The following is a 19457-nucleotide window of genomic DNA, read 5'->3' on the forward strand; positions in this document are numbered from 1 at the left end:
ATCTTAGTTCCCCAACCAGGGATTGAACCCAGGCCCTTGGCAGTGAGAGCGTCAAGTCCTAACCACTGGACCACCAAGGAATTCCCCCTAACTGTGTTTTCTGTGTGGAGTCTTAATTTCCCTACCCATGAACTCTCCCGCCTCAGAGGCTTTCAGGAATCTAAACTCCTACAGTTTCAGTTTGGGATTTGTACCCCACCTTTTTGCAAAACAGAGTTGAGACAGTCATCAGAATGCACTGTCTATGCCCACTTTGCACCCCTCTCATTCATTATTTAAAAAAAGGTTTGCAAAGCCTAGTTGGGATAAAAACAGGAGGACCTGACAGCAAATTCTTTTTAGATTACCTTCTCTGGCTTAGAAAGCCTAGTTTTCCCTCCTAGGGTTCCTGGGTCCCGAGGCAGCCAGACCCTTGTCCTTCAGGCATTAGATTATCACAGACCAGAGCCTGCAATCTATCCCCAAATAGCCATTCTTCATGATATTTTTGTGGGAAATCTGTAGCCTCAGTCAAGGACTGCATGCAAGCCTTTGCCCTGCTCATCCTCCCACCTGTGTCCATCTGTTCGTTCCTCCTGGAGGAAGTGGTGGGGCGGTGACGACGTGGCCTTCTCAGCCTCACATTCCTTCTATGTAGGTGACTGGGGCAGGCCCTGGGTACTGTAACCTGTTCCAGTGTCAGCATAACTCATCATCAGGCTGGGGATTCAGATACATTCCACATAATAACATTAAATGATTGTAACGCAAGGTGGGATCAAACGTGTGTTATCAGCAAGGCACGAAGCACCATGGCAGGCTTCACTGAAGAGTGGCCCTCGTGGCGGGCCAGGAGGACTGAGAAGAATGGGGGGCTGGGAGCCGGGAATGGTGGCCCAGAGCCGATTGTTACATTTGTAGGAAACAGTTGAGCTGGCAATTAAACACAGCTGTTTAAAGTCAAATTACAACAACAAAAATATGTGTAAAAAAAAGACAGGGACTTCCCCAGCGGTCCAGTGGTTAAGACTCCATGCTTCCAATGCAGGGGGTGTGGATTCGATCCCTGGTTGGGGAATTAAATCCCACATACTACATTGTGCGGCCAAAAAGTTTTAAAAAATAAAAATAAAAATAAAAATGCTTAAAAAAAAATCAAACTGCATGAACTTATAATTAAGCTGATTATATTACATGTAAAGGTATGTGGCATTTAAAACAAAATATATTATTTACTAATTTTTAGTGCGTTTTACTAATACCTGTTCTCTTAAGGTTCTTTATGTCTCTTTTATCTACGTGGTGGGAATACTGTGTATTGATGTGTTACTGCTGTGCATCTTTCCCAGTTCCACTTCCAGGAACATGATGTTGGTAGGTTGAAATTGACCACAATGGGGCATTTATACCACGAAAATCAGCAAATACCCACTAGGGCTTGATTTAATGTTTTAAAGAGCATCTGGATGTCATCTAGACAGTGACAGAGACAGTGTTAATTATACAGGTTAAACTTTAACTGTTTAACCTGTTATATTGAAAATAACATTAAAAATTGAGAAAATATTCTTCAAGGTTTTGAAAACCATTATCTGATTCAGCAAAGTTGCTCACATGAAGTTCCAACTGTGTCTTCATCATTTCATTTCATCTCGCACGTTCACGTAAACGGAAGCATTAGTGAGCCTTCATGTAGGAGCTACACTCATTGGCTGTGTCTTCAAGAGTAAGGCAAAAATCAATGAAGGCATTCAGTGAGACGCCTGAAATGCAGTGAAGGCATTGGCTATATGGAATTTATAATACAGAGTATTGTGTAATTTATTATTGTATGTAAATTGTGCACACACATCCTTAAATCAGTAAAATCATGTACTTATATACGTGCGTACATTCCCCCTCCCAGAAATCCAGTTGTTAAACATTTACCAGCACACAGATGTGGAGAGAGACTCGTGGAGGGAATGACATCAGCAAAGCATGATAGGCGTCATGAACCTATAATAGATTATGTGTGGACTGGGACTCGTTTCATCTCATACATCCTATTTCATTAGCACCTCTTCTGCGAAGCCTGTCCGGTCCCTTGGGCTGGTCAGGTGTCCTCTCTGTCCCCAGATCCCCTTATTCATGCCCTTCACCATATACTCATCACCAGTGGGAGAAGTGGCAGAGCAGTGTGTGTAGCAGAAGCCTGGTAGCTAAACCACTGTGTTTGAATCCCTGCTGTGCCATAGACTAGTGGTGTGACCTCACCCGAGATATGGTACCCAGCTTTCTGTGCCTTCCTCATCTGCAAATGGGGACAGTAAGAGGGTCTACCTCATGGGGTTGTTAAGAGGAGATGCATCATCCATACAGGGTGCCTAACAGTGAGCACTGTGCATCAGCTGTCATCCTCTTCATTATATCTTCCCAGCTACACTGAGTTCCTTCACAGCATGGACGTTTTCCATCCTTGCATTCCCAGTACGTAGTAGGCACAGTAGTAGCCACTGTTGAATGATGAATGAGTGAATAAAAGGACCTCTGACCTCCTAACCTCCAGTCCACTCTTTTGTAAGCTGCCCCCGCTGCCCCAGGACCTTTGCACTTGCTGTTCTCACTGTCTGGATGCTGCCTGGTGCTCTTTGCCTTGATATCTTGATATCTGCATAGCTCACTCCTTCATTTACTGCTCAAATATCTCCTTCTGAGAGGCCTTCCCTGACCGCCCTCTATAAAACAACATTCTCACATCCCCTGTCAACCTCCCCCACCCCGCTCTGTTCTTCCTCATCGCCTTGAGCCTGACAGCCTGCTTATGGTCTGCTTTGGTCCCTGTTGAGCCCCCAGTGCCTAGTCTGATAAATCCTTATCGAATGTGTGAAGGAATGTTTCTTAAAGCCCCCACAGATGCTGCTTTTGTCTCCTTTATCTTCCCTGCTCTGATAACTTGATACTCAAAATCTTCTGTTTTCCCCTGATCTGTGCCCATCTGGCTCTGCTGTTTCATTCAGACATGCCCTTCCTTCAGGAAGCCCACAGCCTCCGAACGCTTGAGGCAAACCTTGACTCTGGTCTGAAGCCCACCTACCTGTTCTCTCCAGTTCTTTCTCTGTCTAGCTGAGGACTGCTGGCATTAGTGTTTACTGCAGCTGTAGCTAACAACAGTCAAGAAATCATAATTAAAAGTTGTTCTGGGACAGATGGGAGGGTTTTAGTCCCAGCAGCTAGAACTCCAAGAACTTGATGGTCCCGCCATTGGAGAGTCAGCCATTGGAGCCTGGCCATGAACTGCCCCCACATCTTCTGTCTTCATAGCCCAATATGGGGGTTTTGGCAAATGCTGAGAGCCTGCCCTAAGGGAAGATTATGGTCAACAGGTGGCTCGGGACCCACCTTCAGCTTCATCCCCAGGAACGCAGCTTAGATTTCCTTTCTGTGTTGGGGTTTCTGGTAGAATTTCGAAATAAGATTACCACTGTTTTACGAAAGTTTGAAGATCACTCTTGATACATTTTACCAAATGCTAAAATATCTTATTTTACATTCTTTCCCTCTTGAAGATGAACTGACTGGAATCCTTAAGAAATTATCACTTGAGAAATATCAGCCCATTTTTGAGGAGCAAGAGGTAAGGATGTACTTTTTTGTTTTGTTTGTTTGTTTGTTTTTGCGGTACGCGGGCCTCTCACTGTTGCTCCGGACGGGCAGGCTCAGCAGCCATGGCTCACGAGCCCAGCCGCTCCGCGGCATGTGGGATCCTCCCGGACCGGGGCACGAACCCGCGCCCCCTGCACGGCAGGCGGACTCTCAACCACTGCGCCACCAGGGAAGCCCAGGATGTTCTTTCTGAATGTCAATTTATATCTTACCATAAAACAGTTGTCTAAATATGTAGGTTGTCATCCTATAAGCCTAGATTGATCTTTTTCACTGAGATAGCTGAGGAAACAGAATTCTTGTTCAGCACATTTGGTTCAGTTCATAACAGTGAAATCCTGGGGACCTTATGACTTGTTTTGTTATAATAGAATTTTATAATTTTGAACTCTGCTCTCTCTAGTGAAGTTTGTGTCTGTCCTTCTAGTTGAAGGGGATTGCCTGGCACGTTCTTAGGTTTAAAGCAGGTGAAAAAGCAAATCCTGATGAACCTGTGTTCAGTATCTGGATGTAAATAGTCTGTGTTAGTCTAAGAGGTTCCTATTTGCTCTAAAGCGCTCACCATCACATTTTTAAAAATTACTGTCCTGCAGTTTGGCAGTTTCTCAAAATGTTTAGCAGAGTTACCTTATGACCCAGAAATCCCTCTCCCAGGTATATACCCAAGATAACTGAAAGCATGTGTTCACACAGAGTGTTCATAGCAGCACTATTCATAGTAGCCAAAAAGTGGAAACGACCCAAATGCCCCTCAGTTGATGAATGAATAAATAAGACGTGTTACCTCTGTACCATGGAATGTAGCTAGGTCATGAAAAAGAAGGAAATGCTGATACACACTACAACATGGATGAGCCTTGAAAACACTGTGCTAAGTGAAAGAAGTTAGTCACAAAAGGCCACATATGGTATGACTTCATTTATATACAGTGTCCAGAATAGGCAAATCTATAGAGACAGACAGTAGATTAGTGGTTGCCAGGGAATGTGGGGAGGATAGAATGGGAGTGATTGCTAATGAGTATGGGTTTTCTTTTTGGGGTGATGAAAATGTTCTAAAATTAAGTGTGGTGACGGTTGCATAACTCTGCACTAAAAATCTTTGAATTGCACACTTTAAATGGGTGAATTGTATGGTAGGTGAATTACGTCTCAATAAGATGTTAAAATTTTTACTGTTGGCCAAATAAAACTCCTCAGTGGGCCCATTAGCCACCAGGGTGTAATCACTGGCTTAGAACATTCTGGTGCCCAGTTTAGCACATGACAACTGTCATAGTTATTGTAGCAATCACGAGAGTCACTCATTGTCCCCAACAAGCTTGAGACGCAGTTGAGGAGTTTGTTTTTTTTGGGGGGGGGCGGGTAATACACAGTATATTGGCATTCAAAGTAAATACAACAGATCATGTTTGAATTTAAAAGGGTCTGCCTCCGAATAAAAGCCAAAAGCCATTATAAAAAAAGGCATTGTGGTTGTGAAGAAAATCCAGTCTCTATAAAAATAATTCAAGCTAAATTATGGCAAGAGAAATGTTCCTCACTGGGCAGATGAACTCAACCTAGTCAGTTTGATTTAAATATTATTTAACATTTTCTCTGTTATTTGAGAAGGCAGAATTATTTGGTCATTAGAATCTTATCTAATTCATAAATTCCAAAATCTGAGGAGTTTGTATTTTTGTTCAAGAAACAGTAAGGGGTGCTGTGGCTTTCTTCCTTGGTTTGCTTTTCTGCCCTATCCAGCCTGTCCTTCCTGCCTCCTTGATGTCTTAAACTTCAGTGGCGATTGTTCTCATCGTCAAAAAAATCTTTACTGTTTGCTGATGGCTGCCTGCTTTTATTTTATGCGTTCTGTGCTTTCTGAGGAGCTGGGTGTGGGGTCTCTGCCACAGGTCTGGGATGGTGGGGGAGGGGAGTATCCAGCAGGGCCGGGGGCAGGTGGTTTCCGTCAAAATCATGTCACCTCTTCCTTGATCCCGTTAGCACCTTGTGATCTGTAAAGTGTCTGAGGGATTCAGGGAGCTTATCCGTTATCAGAGGGGCCCTTTCTGCATCTCAGGGAGAGCTTGATGTTGGATAAGGGAGCAGACCCTTCCCCACTAACTCAAACCTGGTTCAAGATTTTTTTTTAAATCCATGAAAGTAAAGTGACTATTAAAAGAGATCAAGACAGGGAAGAAATTTCTCCTGGAGCTGAGGCCTAGGCAGGGATGACAGAAATGTTAGAATTTCTCTGGCAAAAACCAAGGATTGAACAGCTTTGAGATGCCCTTTTTTTTCTGGTAAAAACCAATGGCCCTTCTTTCCTTTATTGCTTCTGCTTGTTTATTTTCTCACTCTGTCTTTCCACAGTCTGCATCTCTCTTGTCCTTGGGGGGGGAAACATGGTGAGTACTGCCACATACTCATATTTTCTGTGCAGTATCGGATACTGTTAAAAGTGCAGCAACATTGGAATTAACTTTCTAGTACCAAGACTTGGATTTTTTACCACTCGAGTCACCCAGATTACCGTCTCAGAGACTTCCCTTACTTGTTTCGTTTTCAGAGTCTTTCCAGAATGCACCTCTCCTAAAAATCCCAGGCTTAGAGCTGAGGAGAGTTCGTTTTTTTTGTTTTGTTTTGTTTTTGTTTGTTTTTTATTTTATTTATTTTTGGTTGCATAGGGTCCTCGTTGCTGCGCGCGGGCTTTCTCTAGTTGTGACGAGCGGGGGCTACTCTTCGTTGTGGTGCGTGGGCTTCTCATTGCGGTGGCTTTTCTTGTTGCAGAGCACGGGCTCTAGGCATGCGGGCTCAGTAGTTGTGGCTCACGGGCTTAGTTGCTCCACGGCATGTGGGATCTTCCCGGACCAGGGATCGAACCCGTGTCCCCTGCATTGGCAGGCGAATTCTTAACCACTGCACCACCAGGGAAGTCCTGAGGGTTCGATTTTAATGATGTTTTCAAATAAACTTTCAGCATAAAGCCAGGACTTGGAAGTAGTAAATCATAATTAATTCATTGCTCATAAGCACTAATAGCTCGTTATCGTGATAGTCTGGTTGTGGTTGGGGAAAAGAGGTGTGGCGCCGAGCAGATAGCAGCCAATCCCCCTCTCTCTCCCCAGGTGGATATGGAAGCGTTCCTCACGCTCACCGATGGCGACCTGAAGGAGCTGGGTATTAAGACAGACGGGTCCAGGCAGCAGATTTTGGCAGCGATTTCTGAACTGAACGCAGGCAAGGTATTGTTCTCAATCTTTTTTTTTTTTTTTTCCTGTTTCCAATAGCTGAGAGCTTCACTAGGATCCTCGGCCCCAGTGTTCCAGGGACCTTCATGGTCTGATTTCATCTCTCCCCCACACCTGGTGGACGACAGCCCCGCTCATACACCTCTCATGACCGAGGGGTCACTACCTTTGAGTATACCTGTTCCTTTTCGAGATCTGTCTTCCCATAAGGTGGTTTCTCCTTAGATTTGGCTAAAACATTCCCTCCGGTCATCTCACCCCACCGGGCTGGGTTTTGCCCTCCGGAGCACAGTGGAAGTTGATTAAGACAGGCCTCAGGGTCAGGCCGACCTGGGTTTGAATCCCAGCTCCTCCACTTACAGTGACCCTGGGCAAGTCACACCCTCCGCTGAGCCTCGCTTTCTTGTCTGTAGGGTGGGGGTGATGGGCTCGCTGCCGGGACTAAAATGCTCCGCAGAGCACCTAGCACACAGAGATCTGTCAGTCAGTGTTGTTGTTGTTGTTGGCATCCTGCATTTTTGTCTAATGTTCAACTTCTGTTTCACCAGCTTTAGAGCTAAAGATTAGCAATGCCTCCACCCACCCATCCACCCACCCAAAGGCACATATGCAAAAAACAAACAAGCAAACAGAACACAAGAGAAGTGAGGCACCACTCACTCTGCAGACAGTTGTACAGTCGCTCTTGGGCTATTCACATTCCTTTGCCTTCTGTCTTTTTCCCTAACGTGGGCTGGATTTTTTTTGGTCTCTTATTCAAGCAATAATGTATAAATACTTGCATACCTGTTGCTCTTTCACACTTAGCCGAACAGCTCCCCACTTGTTCGATGATAGCGACAGGTAAAATCTGGGATTTGACCATTTTAAATAGTACCAGAATGGACATCTCTGCGTTTTTGCTTTTTCTGCTGTTGTTTTGTTCTTCAGGCTGTGTTCCACAATACAAGGTTATGTTAGCGATCGTACCATTTTATGGTTCTTTCTATATATTGCCAGGTAGGCACAGAAATATTGAACAGACCTGTAGTGACAATCTCAGGTAAATATCCACGTAACAGTTTATCATTCACAGATCACTGTGCATACCTTTCCTCAGTTAATCCAGGAGGCCAGTACCCTCACACTCTCCTCATGCAGCCCAGGAGCAGAGTCGGGGGTAGGGAGGGGGTCCTTCTCACTGGTTCCTGCAGCATCACACTGTGAGGAAGCAGCTCCTCCAGCCCTGCAGCCTCGCCGGGTTGGGGGCTGGTTTTTCTGCCATCGGGGTCGTCACTGTTTTGCCTGTGTGTAGGCTGTGAGGTTATCCTTCAAAGTGATGTAGTCGGCATTGCTTCAGGCATTGCAGGTGTCTGCAAGCCTAAGCATTTTCCTGCAGGTCTTTGCTGTGTGTTCTTTCTCTTCTGCAAGTGGCCTGTTCCTAAACACTGCTCACCTGTCCTGGGACCCTTGCTGCCTCACTTTACAGATAGGGAAGCAGAGGCTCCGAGAGAGGCAGTGAGCCCCAACTCGGAGACCAGCACCGTTTCTGCCCTGCCCTTAGACATGAGCAGCAGAAGGTGGGCAGGTCTCGGCTGCTAGGAAGGGTTCACCTAGGGAATGGAAGCCTCAGGGTGGCTTACTGCAGGTGGATCACCTGAAGCCAGCACTAAACTCTTCAGAGCATTGATTTATTCATGAGAAATCTCCCTTTAACTGTCTGCCATGTCCCAGGCACTGTGTGGGTGTTGAGCACTGAGTATCACTCAGTGCCCAGCATTGCTCTGAGCACGTCACATCTAGTCATTCGTGTAACCCTCACGAAAGCTGCTGAGGTTGTTTCCAGTTTACAGATGAGGGAACTGAAGCACAGAGAGATCAGGGAACTTGCCTAAGATCACACAGTCAGTAAGTGGCAGAGGCAAGATTAGAACCCAGAGTTTGTGTCCTGGCCTCTCTGCTATCCTGCCTCGGTATAATCCACAGGCACGGGACAGGCAAATTGTGTTGTGAGAGCTCCTGACTTAGAGTGGGGACTGGTAAGGCAAGGGCCTGGAAGACGTCCCCGAGGAAGGGCAGGAGGGCTGCAATGTGAAGGAAGACAGGAACCACCTGGCAAAGGGGTAGAAGAAAAGTGCAGACCAGGCAGAGGGCAGCACATGTGCAAAGGCCCTGCAGTGAGAAGATGTGTGGTGCATTTAAAGAACTAAAGGAGTGGCTGGAGCATGGAGAGAAAGATGCCTGGTGTGAGGGGAGGCCAGAGGGGACAGATTAAGGCTCTCAGGGTGGTTGAGGGTGACCCAGTCAAGTGTCCAAGGGCTTCGGGGTGGGGACTAGGTGAGTGATGGTAAGGAGGCTCTGGCTCAGAAGTTAGGACCCTTCCTCCTCCTGGCCTCCAAGGGCCAGATGTGTGAGCCAAGGGGAGGAAGGAGGTGAGGAAAGCCAAGCCTAGGCCAGTCGAGAAGGACAGAAAAGATTCTAGATGTAGGGCCAGTGAGGACCTCGGAGGGCATGGAAAGACAGGAGCTAGGTGTCCCTGGAGCCTGGCCTGGGGCTTGGTAGATGGTAACCGCTAGTGCTTCTGGAACCTCTCCTCTGCCCTCAGTGGTTATGGCCTCCTTGGTCCGGAATCATAAAAAGAAAACAGACTGGGTTGGTTTGCAAATCTTAGGAAACTGTCATCATCAGAGTGGATGATGTGACATCTCAAGCCCACTCCAAAGGAGGACATTTGTCTTAAAGTCTGTACAGGCTAGAACATTTTTTTGTTTAAGTTTTCTCTGAAATTCATTGCCCCCCTTCTCCTTGTTTCTGTAACAGCTTGTATCCCATACTAAGCGGGGCCCCATCGAGAGGAACATCCGCTGGTGGTTGTCTTAGTTCGGGCTGCATAACAAAATACCCAAACCAGGTGGCTTGTAAATGGAAATTGAATTCTCAAAGTATGGAGGCTGGAAGTCTAAGATCAGGGTGCCAGTGGTTGAGTTTGGTGAGGGTCCTATTCCAAGTTGCACAATGCCACCTTCTCATGTGTCCCCATGTGACCCATAACAGAGAGAAGCCAATCTCTCTTATCTCTTCTTATAGGGACACCGATGGTGTCATGGGAGGCTGACCCTCATGAGCTCACCTAATTCTAATCACCCCCCAAAGGCCCCACCCCCTAACACCATCACATTGATGGCTTAGGGTTTCAACACAGGACACAAACATTCAGCCCAATACCGTGGTCTTCCTTGGGGGCCCCAGCTGATCATCTCCCAACTGAAAGATCCGGGTGCATCCAACATGCCACGCCACCCATGTCCTCCCCACAGGTAGCATCCACCCTGCAAAGTCAGGCAAACCCACGTGGAGATAGGTGCAAGGGGAAGGGGCTGAGCTGAACTGATCGCTGGAGAATGGCCCTATTATTCAAGGGTCAGGACTTATTCAAAGTCCTGTGGAAATGAGGACTGTGTGTCAAGTGCATCTTAGAGCAAAGGTATGATTGGGAGACGTTGAATATCACAAAAGCAAGTGTATCTTGCCTACTCTAGGTTACCATTGCAAGTCTGTGCTGGTTCTTAGAAAGAGCAAAGAACTTCTCAGGCCAAGTGTGGCTTCCAATAGCTCTTTGGACGCCTGGGGCCTCGGCTCTTCTGGGCTGGACCCGCCTGACCCCGACTCCTCTCTCCTTCTTGATTGCTCTAGGGCAGGAGCTTCTCCTAATGTTCATCCTCTTTCTTTCGAAACTGAACCTTGGCCAAAAGAGTACCCATTGTGGCTCAAATGCTCTGTACACATTTGAAAACTCAGGACACTTGGGAGAGGAGATGCCCAGCTTTCCTTGTCCCCTCACCCCCATGTCTTTCTAGCTGTGGTCCACAGCATGCTGGAGGGTTGTGGAATCAATTTAGTAGTTCATGAGTAGCATTTTAACAAGCAAAATAGAACAGAGCAGAAAATATGAACGTTCTTTGCAGGTAAGAAGGCTAAAGCTTGTTTAAGTTGTATGGATTTACATGTAACAGGGTTGTGATATAAAATATATTTCATACACAATCAAAAAAGTTTGAACATTTTAGCCAAAAAAATTTTTAATAGATCTTTATTAGAGTATAATTGCTTCACAATACTGTGTTAGTTTCTGTTGTACAACAAAGCGAATCAGCTATATGCATACACATGTCCCCATATCCCCTCCCTCTCGAGCCTCCCTCCCATCCTCCGTATCCCACCCTTCTAGGTCATCGCAGAGCACGGAGCCAGTCTCCCTGTGCTATGCTGCTGCTTCCCACCTGCCAACTGTTTCACATTCGGTAGTGTATATATGTTGATGCTACTCTCACTTTGCCCCAGCTTCGCCCTCCCACCCCATGTCATCAAGTCCATTCTCTATGTCTACCTCTTTATTCCTGCCCTGCAACTAGGTTCATCAGTACCATCTTCTTTTTTTTCTAGATTCCATATATATACATTAGCATACGGTATTTGTTTTTCTCTTTCTGACTTACTTCACTCTGTATGACAGATGGGTCCATCCACCTCACTACAAATAACTCAATTTCGTTTCTTTTTATGGCTGAGTAACATTCCATTGTATATATATGTGCCATATCTTCTTTATCCGTTCATCTGTTGATGGACACTTAGGCTGCTTCCATGTATTGCAAATACAGGGAAGCTATTGTAAATAGAGCTGCAATGAACATTTTGGTACATGACTCTTTGAATTATGGTTTTCTCAGGGTATATGCCCAGTAGTGGGATTGCTGGGTCGTATAGTAGTTCTATTTGTATTTTTTTAAGGAACCTCCATACTGTTCTCCATAGTGGCTGTATCAATTTACATTCCCACCAACAGTGCAAGAGTGTTCCCTTTTCTCCACACCCTCTCCAGCATTTATTGTTTCTAGATTTTCTGATGATGGCCATTCTGACTGGTGTGAGATGATATCTCATTGTAGTTTTGATTTGCATTTCTCTAATGATTAATGATGTTGAGCATTCTTTCATGTGTTTGTTAGCCATCTGTATATCTTCTTTGGAGAAATGTCTATTTAGGTCTTCTGCCCATTTTTGGATTGGGTTGTTTGTTTTTTTGTTATTGAGCTGCAGGAGCTGCTTTTGACTTCTCCATCGAATCTGAATGAGATCCTTGCTGGGTAGAGTAATCTTGGTTGTAGGTTTTTTTCTCTTTCATCACTTTAAGTATAGCCTGCCACTCCCTTCTGGCCTGCAGCGTTTCCACTGAAAAATCAGCTGATAACCTTATGGGGATTGCTTTGTATGTTATTTTTTGTTTTTCCCTTGCTGCTTTTAATATTTTTTCTTTGAATTTAATTTTTGTTAGTTTGATTAATATGTGTCTTGGTGTGTTTTTCCTTGGGTTTATCCTGTATGGAACTCCCTGTGCTTCCTGGACTTGGGTGACTATTTCCTTTCCCATGTTAGGGAAGTTTTCAACTATAATCTGTTCAAATATTTTCTCAGACCCTTTCTTTTTCTCTTCTGGGACCCCTATAATTCGAATGTTGGTGCATTTAGTGTTGTCCCAGATGTCTCTGAGGTTGTCTTCAGTTCTTTTCATTCTTCCTTCTTTATTCTGCTCCTCAGCAGTTATTTCCAGCATTTTGTCTTCCAGCTCACTTATTCGTTCTTTTGCCTCAGTTATTCTGTTATTGATTCCTTCTGGTGTATTTTTCGTTTCAGTTATTGTGTTGTTCATCTCTGTTTTTCTTTAGTTCTTTTAGATATTTGTTAAATATTTCTTGTATTTTCTCAATCCGTGCTTCCATTCTATTTCCAAGATTCTGGATCATCTTTACTATCATTACTCTGAATTCTTTTTCAGGTAGATTGCCTATTTCCTCTTCATTTATTTGGTCTCGTAGGTTTTTACCTTGCTCCTTCATTTGTGACATATTTTTTTGCAATCTCCTTTTTTTTTTTTCTCTTCATGAGTGGGATTGTATTCCTGTTTTACTGGTTGTTTGGCCTGAGGCTTCGAACACTGGAGTTTGTAGGCTATTGGGTAGAGCTGGATCTTGGTGCTGAGATGGGGACCTCTGTGAGACCTCACTCTGGTGAATATTCCCTAGGGTCTGAGGTTCTCTGTTAGCCCAGTGGTTTGGACTCGGAGCTCCCACCACAGGAGCTTCCGCCCAACCCCAGGCTCGCAAACCAAGATCCCGCAAGCCACATGGAGTAGCAAAAAATAAAAGGGGCGGGTTGGTGGGAGGCCTTGGCTGTGGAGGGCGGGGCCTAAGCAAGGGCGAGGTTTGGGCGGTGGGTGGGGCCAATACTCAGGACCCACAGGGCTGGAAAAGGCCCTGGGGGCTGTGGGGGGTGGGGCTTAGGCTCAAGGAACAGAAGGGACACAGATGTGCCCCCCACCCCTGGTCTCAGAGGGCAGCGGACCTCACCTGGGAGCCCGGCAGGCTTTCTGGGCTCGAGTGGGTGGGGCAAACTCCCTCCCACCTCTCCTGCTCCTCCGGTCTGGGAGGGCCCCTCCCGCCTGCCTCTCCTGATCTCCCTGGCCTCCCTCCTATGCTCCCAAGGACCTGTTGGCCTGGACAGGGCATTGGAGGGCAGGGGACCCGCCTGGGAGCTCAGCAGGCTCCCCGGCCCGCGTGGGCCAGGCGATTGCCCTCTGCTCCTCTCATGCTCTTTCCGGAGAGTCCCTCCCACCTGCCTCTCCTGATCTCCCCGGCCTCAGGGGCGCTGATCCTGTCTGGCCTCCACTTCTCCTACCCCCTCAGTCCCCCTACATCCTACCAGTTCACTCTCGGGTTCTTCCCGTCTCCTTGGGCATCAGTGTCCCCCACCAGTGGCCGGCAGGCACCCTAGTTGTGGGGAGACGCTAACTCTGCATCTTCCCACACTGCCATCTTGACACCATCTTTGCCTCCTCAAAATTTTTTTTTTAATGACTATTCGCCCAAAACCTGGCTCAGCCATAAAAATATCAGCAAAGCAGCGTGGACCCTCAGCCTGCAAACTATTTGACTTCCAGGTGAGCCCACCCCAGTATCCGAGTTGTGATGTATACTCAAGTCAGCTTATTAGTCTGTTAGTTTCAGACAAGTGCTATATTGGAGAAGGTTAAACAGAAATGATGGCCTGAGTTTCACCTTTAGTTGGTCCTAAAGCCATTGCTTCTTTCCATTCCCATTTTTTTGTGATTATTCAAAGTTGTGCATATTTGTCTTACTAAATTTGCACAGTGCCAGAAAGGCGAAAAAACTTTCAAAGGAGTCACGATCCAACTACCCAGAGGCCAGCACTGTTCGTATTTGGTGAGATCGCTCTGCAGTGTTTTGTGCTGAATGTTTTCTTTATGTGGCTGAGATAAATTTGGATCTATAATTTTATATTCTACTTACTTTGTTTAACAGTAAATATATGCAGTTACCCATGTCATTAAGAACTCTTTTAATATAATAAAATAAATTTGCAAGGATGTACTAAAATTATTTTTTTTAATCCCTACTTGTTGGATATGTAGATATTCCAACTTTCTATAAATAGTGCTACAGTGAGCAACTTCGTGTATAAGGCTTTCTAATTATCTCCTCAGAATAGACATCTAAAAAAAGTGAAATTATGGAGTCAGAGTCTAAGTCAAGGTATATGGTACTTTGTCCTGAAATACCTTCCAGCAGGAGCCAGTGAACACCCCCACCAGCTGTGGTTATAAGTTCCAGTGTCACCCTTGCCAGCATTGGGTACTACCAATTTGCTTTTTAATTTTTATTAATTTGATAGGCCGAGAAGTATGCCTTGTGTTGGTTTGTATTTCTTTAACTACTAGATAGACTGAACATTTTTTCTACTTTTAATGGCCATTTGCTTTTTTTCTTTTTGAGAATTATCAGGCAGGTCCTTTGAAACTTGGGGGTTTTTAAAGGGCAGTTATCATTATCATCTTCAATCAGGTGTGGATGCAGGGAGTGATTATGGTTTTCATCATCTGCGGCTCCCTCCTGAGGTTAGGAAGCATAATGTGCTGGAACCCTGTCTCGCCCTGACCTCATTTCTCAGGCAATTAAGGCTAAGGTGGTATCTAATAATGACATGGTTGTCATTCCCTCTATTTATTTTTTAGCCCTCTGCAGTTTGCACAGTGTCACCCCGTTCATTATCTCAGGTTGAGCCTCATCACAGCCCCAGCATGTGATACCATCCCCCTTTTACAGATACAGAAACTCAGCAGCATGGGGTCATGCCTGGGACAGAGTGAGTAGTGGGTTAGGGATTCAGGGTCCTCTGACTCCACCTCCCCACCTCCAATGCTCTGTCCTCTTCCCTGCTGCCTTTAGGTGTGTGTTGATGGAATCCTGATGGCACTTTCCCAGCTGTCTTGGAAGAATGACCTGGAAGGATTGTGTGAAGGGAGACTCTTCTGCCCTCCCAAGTGTCCAGGAGGCCTCGTCAGCACTAGAGGTCTCTGCTTGGGGATCTGGAAAGGGCAGTCCATGCAATAAAGGAAGAGAAAGTTTAAAGTCTAGGCTCATTCGGTGGAGTTTTTAATTTTTTTTCCACTCTTGGCAGAAAACAATCTGCCAGAGATTATTCAGTTTTAATTTGCTTTACATTTTGACCACATTTATTTCTTAGTTTAAAAAATATATGTTTAGGGCTTCCCTGGTGGCGCAGCGGTTGAGAGTCCGCCTGCGATGCAGGGGACATGGGTTCGTGCCCTGGTCTGGGAGGATCCCACATTGCCGCGGAGCGGCTGGGCCTGTGAGCCATGGCCGCTGAGCCTGCGCGTCCGGAGCCTGTGCTCCGCAACGGGAGGGGCCACAACAGTGAGAGGCCCGCGTACCGCAAAAAAAAAAAAAAATATATATATATATATATATATATATATGTTTAATCTACACTGCTGTTCTCTGAGGTCAGGATATGCTGGCCTCCTGCTGCCCACCCACAGCCCAATGTCAGCAGCAACCATCTGAGGTACAATTATCATCCTCGTTTTATAGATGAGGAAATTAAGGCCCAGAGAGATGAAGTATCTTGCTCAAGGTCACCCAGCTAGTAAATGGGAGGGTTGGGATTTGAACCCAGGCTGTGTGATTCCAGTCTCTGTTCTTCACCTCTATATATCACTGCCTCTCGCCTATGTATTCAGTGAAGATGTTCTTTGGGCTTAAAAAAAACATCCACATCCCCCCTCTTTTCCCATCTCAAAATACGTGTGTAAAGAGCAGCAACTAGGAGGGGGGTCTGCAAGGATGGGGTGAGAAGTGAATCACTGTGAAAACGAATCTGTCATCTTTTGGACAAGGGGGAGTAAAGGCAGTTCAAACTCTCACTCTGTATCAGAAAGTTCAGCTCCCTCTGAAGTCCCTGGAGATACGAGGGCTGGAAAGATGCACAGGGCAGGGTAGGAGACGTCCCTTCCGGGCCGAGTGACCCAGGGCAAGTCATTCTTGCTCCCTGGGTTCTGCTGCCCTTCCTCATCTGGGAAATTGGACCCCTGCATCTTGGGGGCCTCTCCAGGCCTGGCATGCTGTGTTTGTGGGTGCTGGGGGAGATTCTGACTCAGGATGTTTTTATTAAACTCAGTACTCTTTCAATTAGGTAATTTGTTTTCCCCAAGATGCCCATGGGTTTTTCAAGTATGAGTTAAACGTTAACAGCACTGTGTCAATTGAATTAATGGTTAAAAGATTTAACAAGACTTTCTGTGTCTGTTTTCAATTTCCTCCACAGGGACGCGAGAGACAAATTTTACAGGAAACCATTCACAACTTCCACTCTTCCTTCGAGAGCAGCGCCAGCAACACCAGGGCCCCTGGAAACAATCCCTGTACGTGACCTTCCTTCCTGTGGTGACCAGCGTGAGCTTGCTGAATCTCAGTACCCCCTTCACGTGGCCGGTGCTCCAGCCACCATCAGACCTTCCCCATTCCCTGAAACACACTATGTTTTTGTCACACCGCTGTGCCTTAGTCCTTCTGCCTGGAACACCTGTCTTCCCTTCCCTTCTGTAGTAGTTGGTGATGCTTGTTGCTGTAACAAACTCCAACACTGTAGAGACTTACTCTCCCATACAATCCAGTATGGCTGCATCCGCTCGGCAGAAGCACACGGTGATTCAGGGACCCAGCTCCTTTCATCTGTGGCTCTGCCATTCCTGGGGCCTCAGAGGCTTTGTTTCTGGCTGGCAGAGGGGAAGGGGATGGTGAAGAAGGCACAGCCATTTCTTTACTGCTTTGCTCTTAACTGCTCACGTTCCATCAGCCGCTCATAGTCACGTGGCCCCACGTGTAGTCGTTGTTCAGGTAGTGGCTTCACAGCAACAGCTCTGTACTTAGATGGGGGAGCACATATTTTGGCAGAAGGTTAGCCACTCTTCCACATCTTCCCTTAGAACTTCTAACTTCTCCCTAATGGTCCAAGTCACCTATCACATGAAGCCTTTCTCAACTCCCTTACACAGAACTAACTCCTCCAGCCTCTGGGGCCCTTACTGCTCCGTGTGATAACTCTGCTCTAGCACTTCACTGCACCTGCTGCAGATAGCGTACAACAGCTGTTCAGGATGTATATGTTGAATGCGTACTTCTTTCTTGCAAAGGCAGCCTTTTATGTAGGAAAAATGGCGAGGCCCAAGGTGTGATCTTGAGGGATCCCTTTTCCTTCCTGGCCTTCAGTTTCCTTGTCTGTCGTCAGGCAAGACAATGCTCTGATATTCCACGCTGCTCACCCCATATCACAGTAGGGCTTTTCCACTTTGAGTGGGAGCAGAAGACCCTAATACATTACATTGTAGAAGGACTTGGATACTCACATTTTCTAGGCAAAGAAGTGAAGAATTTAGAATTTCTTCTAAGGCTACATTCCTCAGAAGGGAATCAGCCTGTGTAGTTTTCTACCGTGTCATATTCTATGAAAAGGACTCTGACTTTTGAGTCCAGTAGGTTTCTGAAATGTTTTCAAGTGCGTAATTCATTCGACCAGCACCGCTGGGTGCTGGGGGTGCAGAGATGAGTCAGAGCCAGTCCCCACCCTTGAGGACCTGGACAGCAAGAGAAGAAAGGAATGGTGGTCCCAGCCTCGAGGGGCAGCACGGAAGAGTGGAGAAAGCGTGTGCTCTGGACTCAGGCTCAGGGTGCTGGTTCAGCCCTGCACGGGTAAGTTGGCGCTTAGAGCCAGCGTGCGTCAAGCACTTGGTCCGTGGGACATGCGCAATGGATAGCAGCCTTTGCAGAGTTCTCATCTTTACCGTGAGCTCTGCCTGGCCGCATGCTGGTCTCCTTGGGAGATGTGGCCTCTCACCTCTCCCTCCCCCGGCCATGAGTGCCCATTCACCCTCTGCTGGCTTCTAGAGGGAGTCCTGACCATGTTGCCTGGAGCCTCATCGTGTTCTCCCTCTGTCCGTTGATCCAGCGGATGCTGTTCCTCCTTCATCCTCCCATCTTCCCGCCCATAAAAGCCAGCTTCCCACATGACTGGAGAGAAGAGGTTTTGTTTTAGCCATCACTGACAGACACCTTTATAAATGTTCCTCGCATCCCAACCTTTTTTAAGGAGACACAGTCATTGAGCACCTTCTGTGTGCAGCAGCTGGAACCCAGTGTCATCTGTCCTCACCAGAAGCCTGGAGGCTGGCATGGTTTAACCTCATCCTGCACGCTGGGGAAACAGACACAGAGGACTGGAGCTGCATGCCAGTTCCCCAGCCCGGAAGGAGTAGAGCTGGCTGAGAACCGGATCTAGTGGGCTCTGAGCCCATGCTTTTGCCACCAATTCCTATAGACTCCCGGGGCTAGAGGCACCAGGCATTCTCGCTGTTTTAATGTACTCATATATTCAGAGACTGTGGAAGAGCACTGAATCTATAGTCGGTCCTAGCACTGGGTTTTGGCTCAGCCACTTCTTAATGGGTAACATATTTCTAACATTCCTTGGACCTCAGTTTCCCTTTCAGTTACAAGGGGGTAGCGCTCCCCAAGGCGCTGAGGAGCAGATGAAGGTGAAAGCCCTTTTCACACCATGTGGAGCTCTGCAGATGGGAGAAATCTCCACGATGCTTGCCTGTTTGAAATACTGTTTCTCCCCTGCCCCACCCCGCCTCCCACTTGCCCTGATGTAGCCAGGGCTGGGTGGGCAAGGCCAGAAGCAGCAGCCTCCAGCCAGAGGTGGCAGCAGCTTAGGTGGCTCTGCTGGTATCGGAGCCCCGAGGAAGTGAGGGTTGTTGTTGAATCCCCACCCTCCAGTTGTGGCTGACTCTGGTGTTTGTGTCACTGGGATTCCCAGCAAGGTGGACAGAAAGAAGGGAGGCCTTCCAGCCTGATCACAGGGGCTGATCCAGCGGGCAGAGAGGAAGCAGGAAACCCCTCCAGTTTGCTCTTGCCTCAGAGCTGCCTAAGGACAGTGCCGTGCAGGCCAGTCCCGGGCTAGACAGCTGTGAACATCTACGCTGACCTTCCAAGAAAGCACCTTTTGAGGGCTTGGGACCCTTCCTGGGAAGATTCTGCAGCCCAGACTGAAGGTGTGAAGCACCATCTGTGCTTTGTTCAGGCAAGGTGATCATGTCTCATTAACCAACAGATCCTGTTCAGCATGTAAGGAGACCTGATGCTTTCCCTGACAAAGTCGATACCAAATTCTGAAGGACTGGCCAGG

The 19457-nt window shown here is 46.8% G+C and overlaps 1 protein-coding gene across 2 annotated transcripts in view; it reads left to right on the forward strand.

The window, feature by feature from the left end:
- ANKS6 (ankyrin repeat and sterile alpha motif domain containing 6) overlaps positions 1 to 16782 on the forward strand; it is a 53310-nt gene extending 36528 nt beyond the window's left edge. For both annotated transcript variants that reach the window (XM_060154765.1, XM_060154766.1), the window contains exons 13-15: positions 3528 to 3595; positions 6735 to 6851; positions 16539 to 16782. In XM_060154765.1, the coding sequence (XP_060010748.1) occupies positions 3528 to 3595; positions 6735 to 6851; positions 16539 to 16643 (290 nt within the window). In that variant the 3' untranslated portion in view covers positions 16644 to 16782. The remainder of the gene's footprint in view (positions 1 to 3527; positions 3596 to 6734; positions 6852 to 16538) is intronic.
- Positions 16783 to 19457: the final 2675 nt, after the last annotated feature.

Source organism: Lagenorhynchus albirostris, chromosome 7 (assembly GCF_949774975.1).
Source record: "Lagenorhynchus albirostris chromosome 7, mLagAlb1.1, whole genome shotgun sequence".
NCBI classification, from domain to species: Eukaryota; Metazoa; Chordata; class Mammalia; order Artiodactyla; family Delphinidae; genus Lagenorhynchus; species Lagenorhynchus albirostris.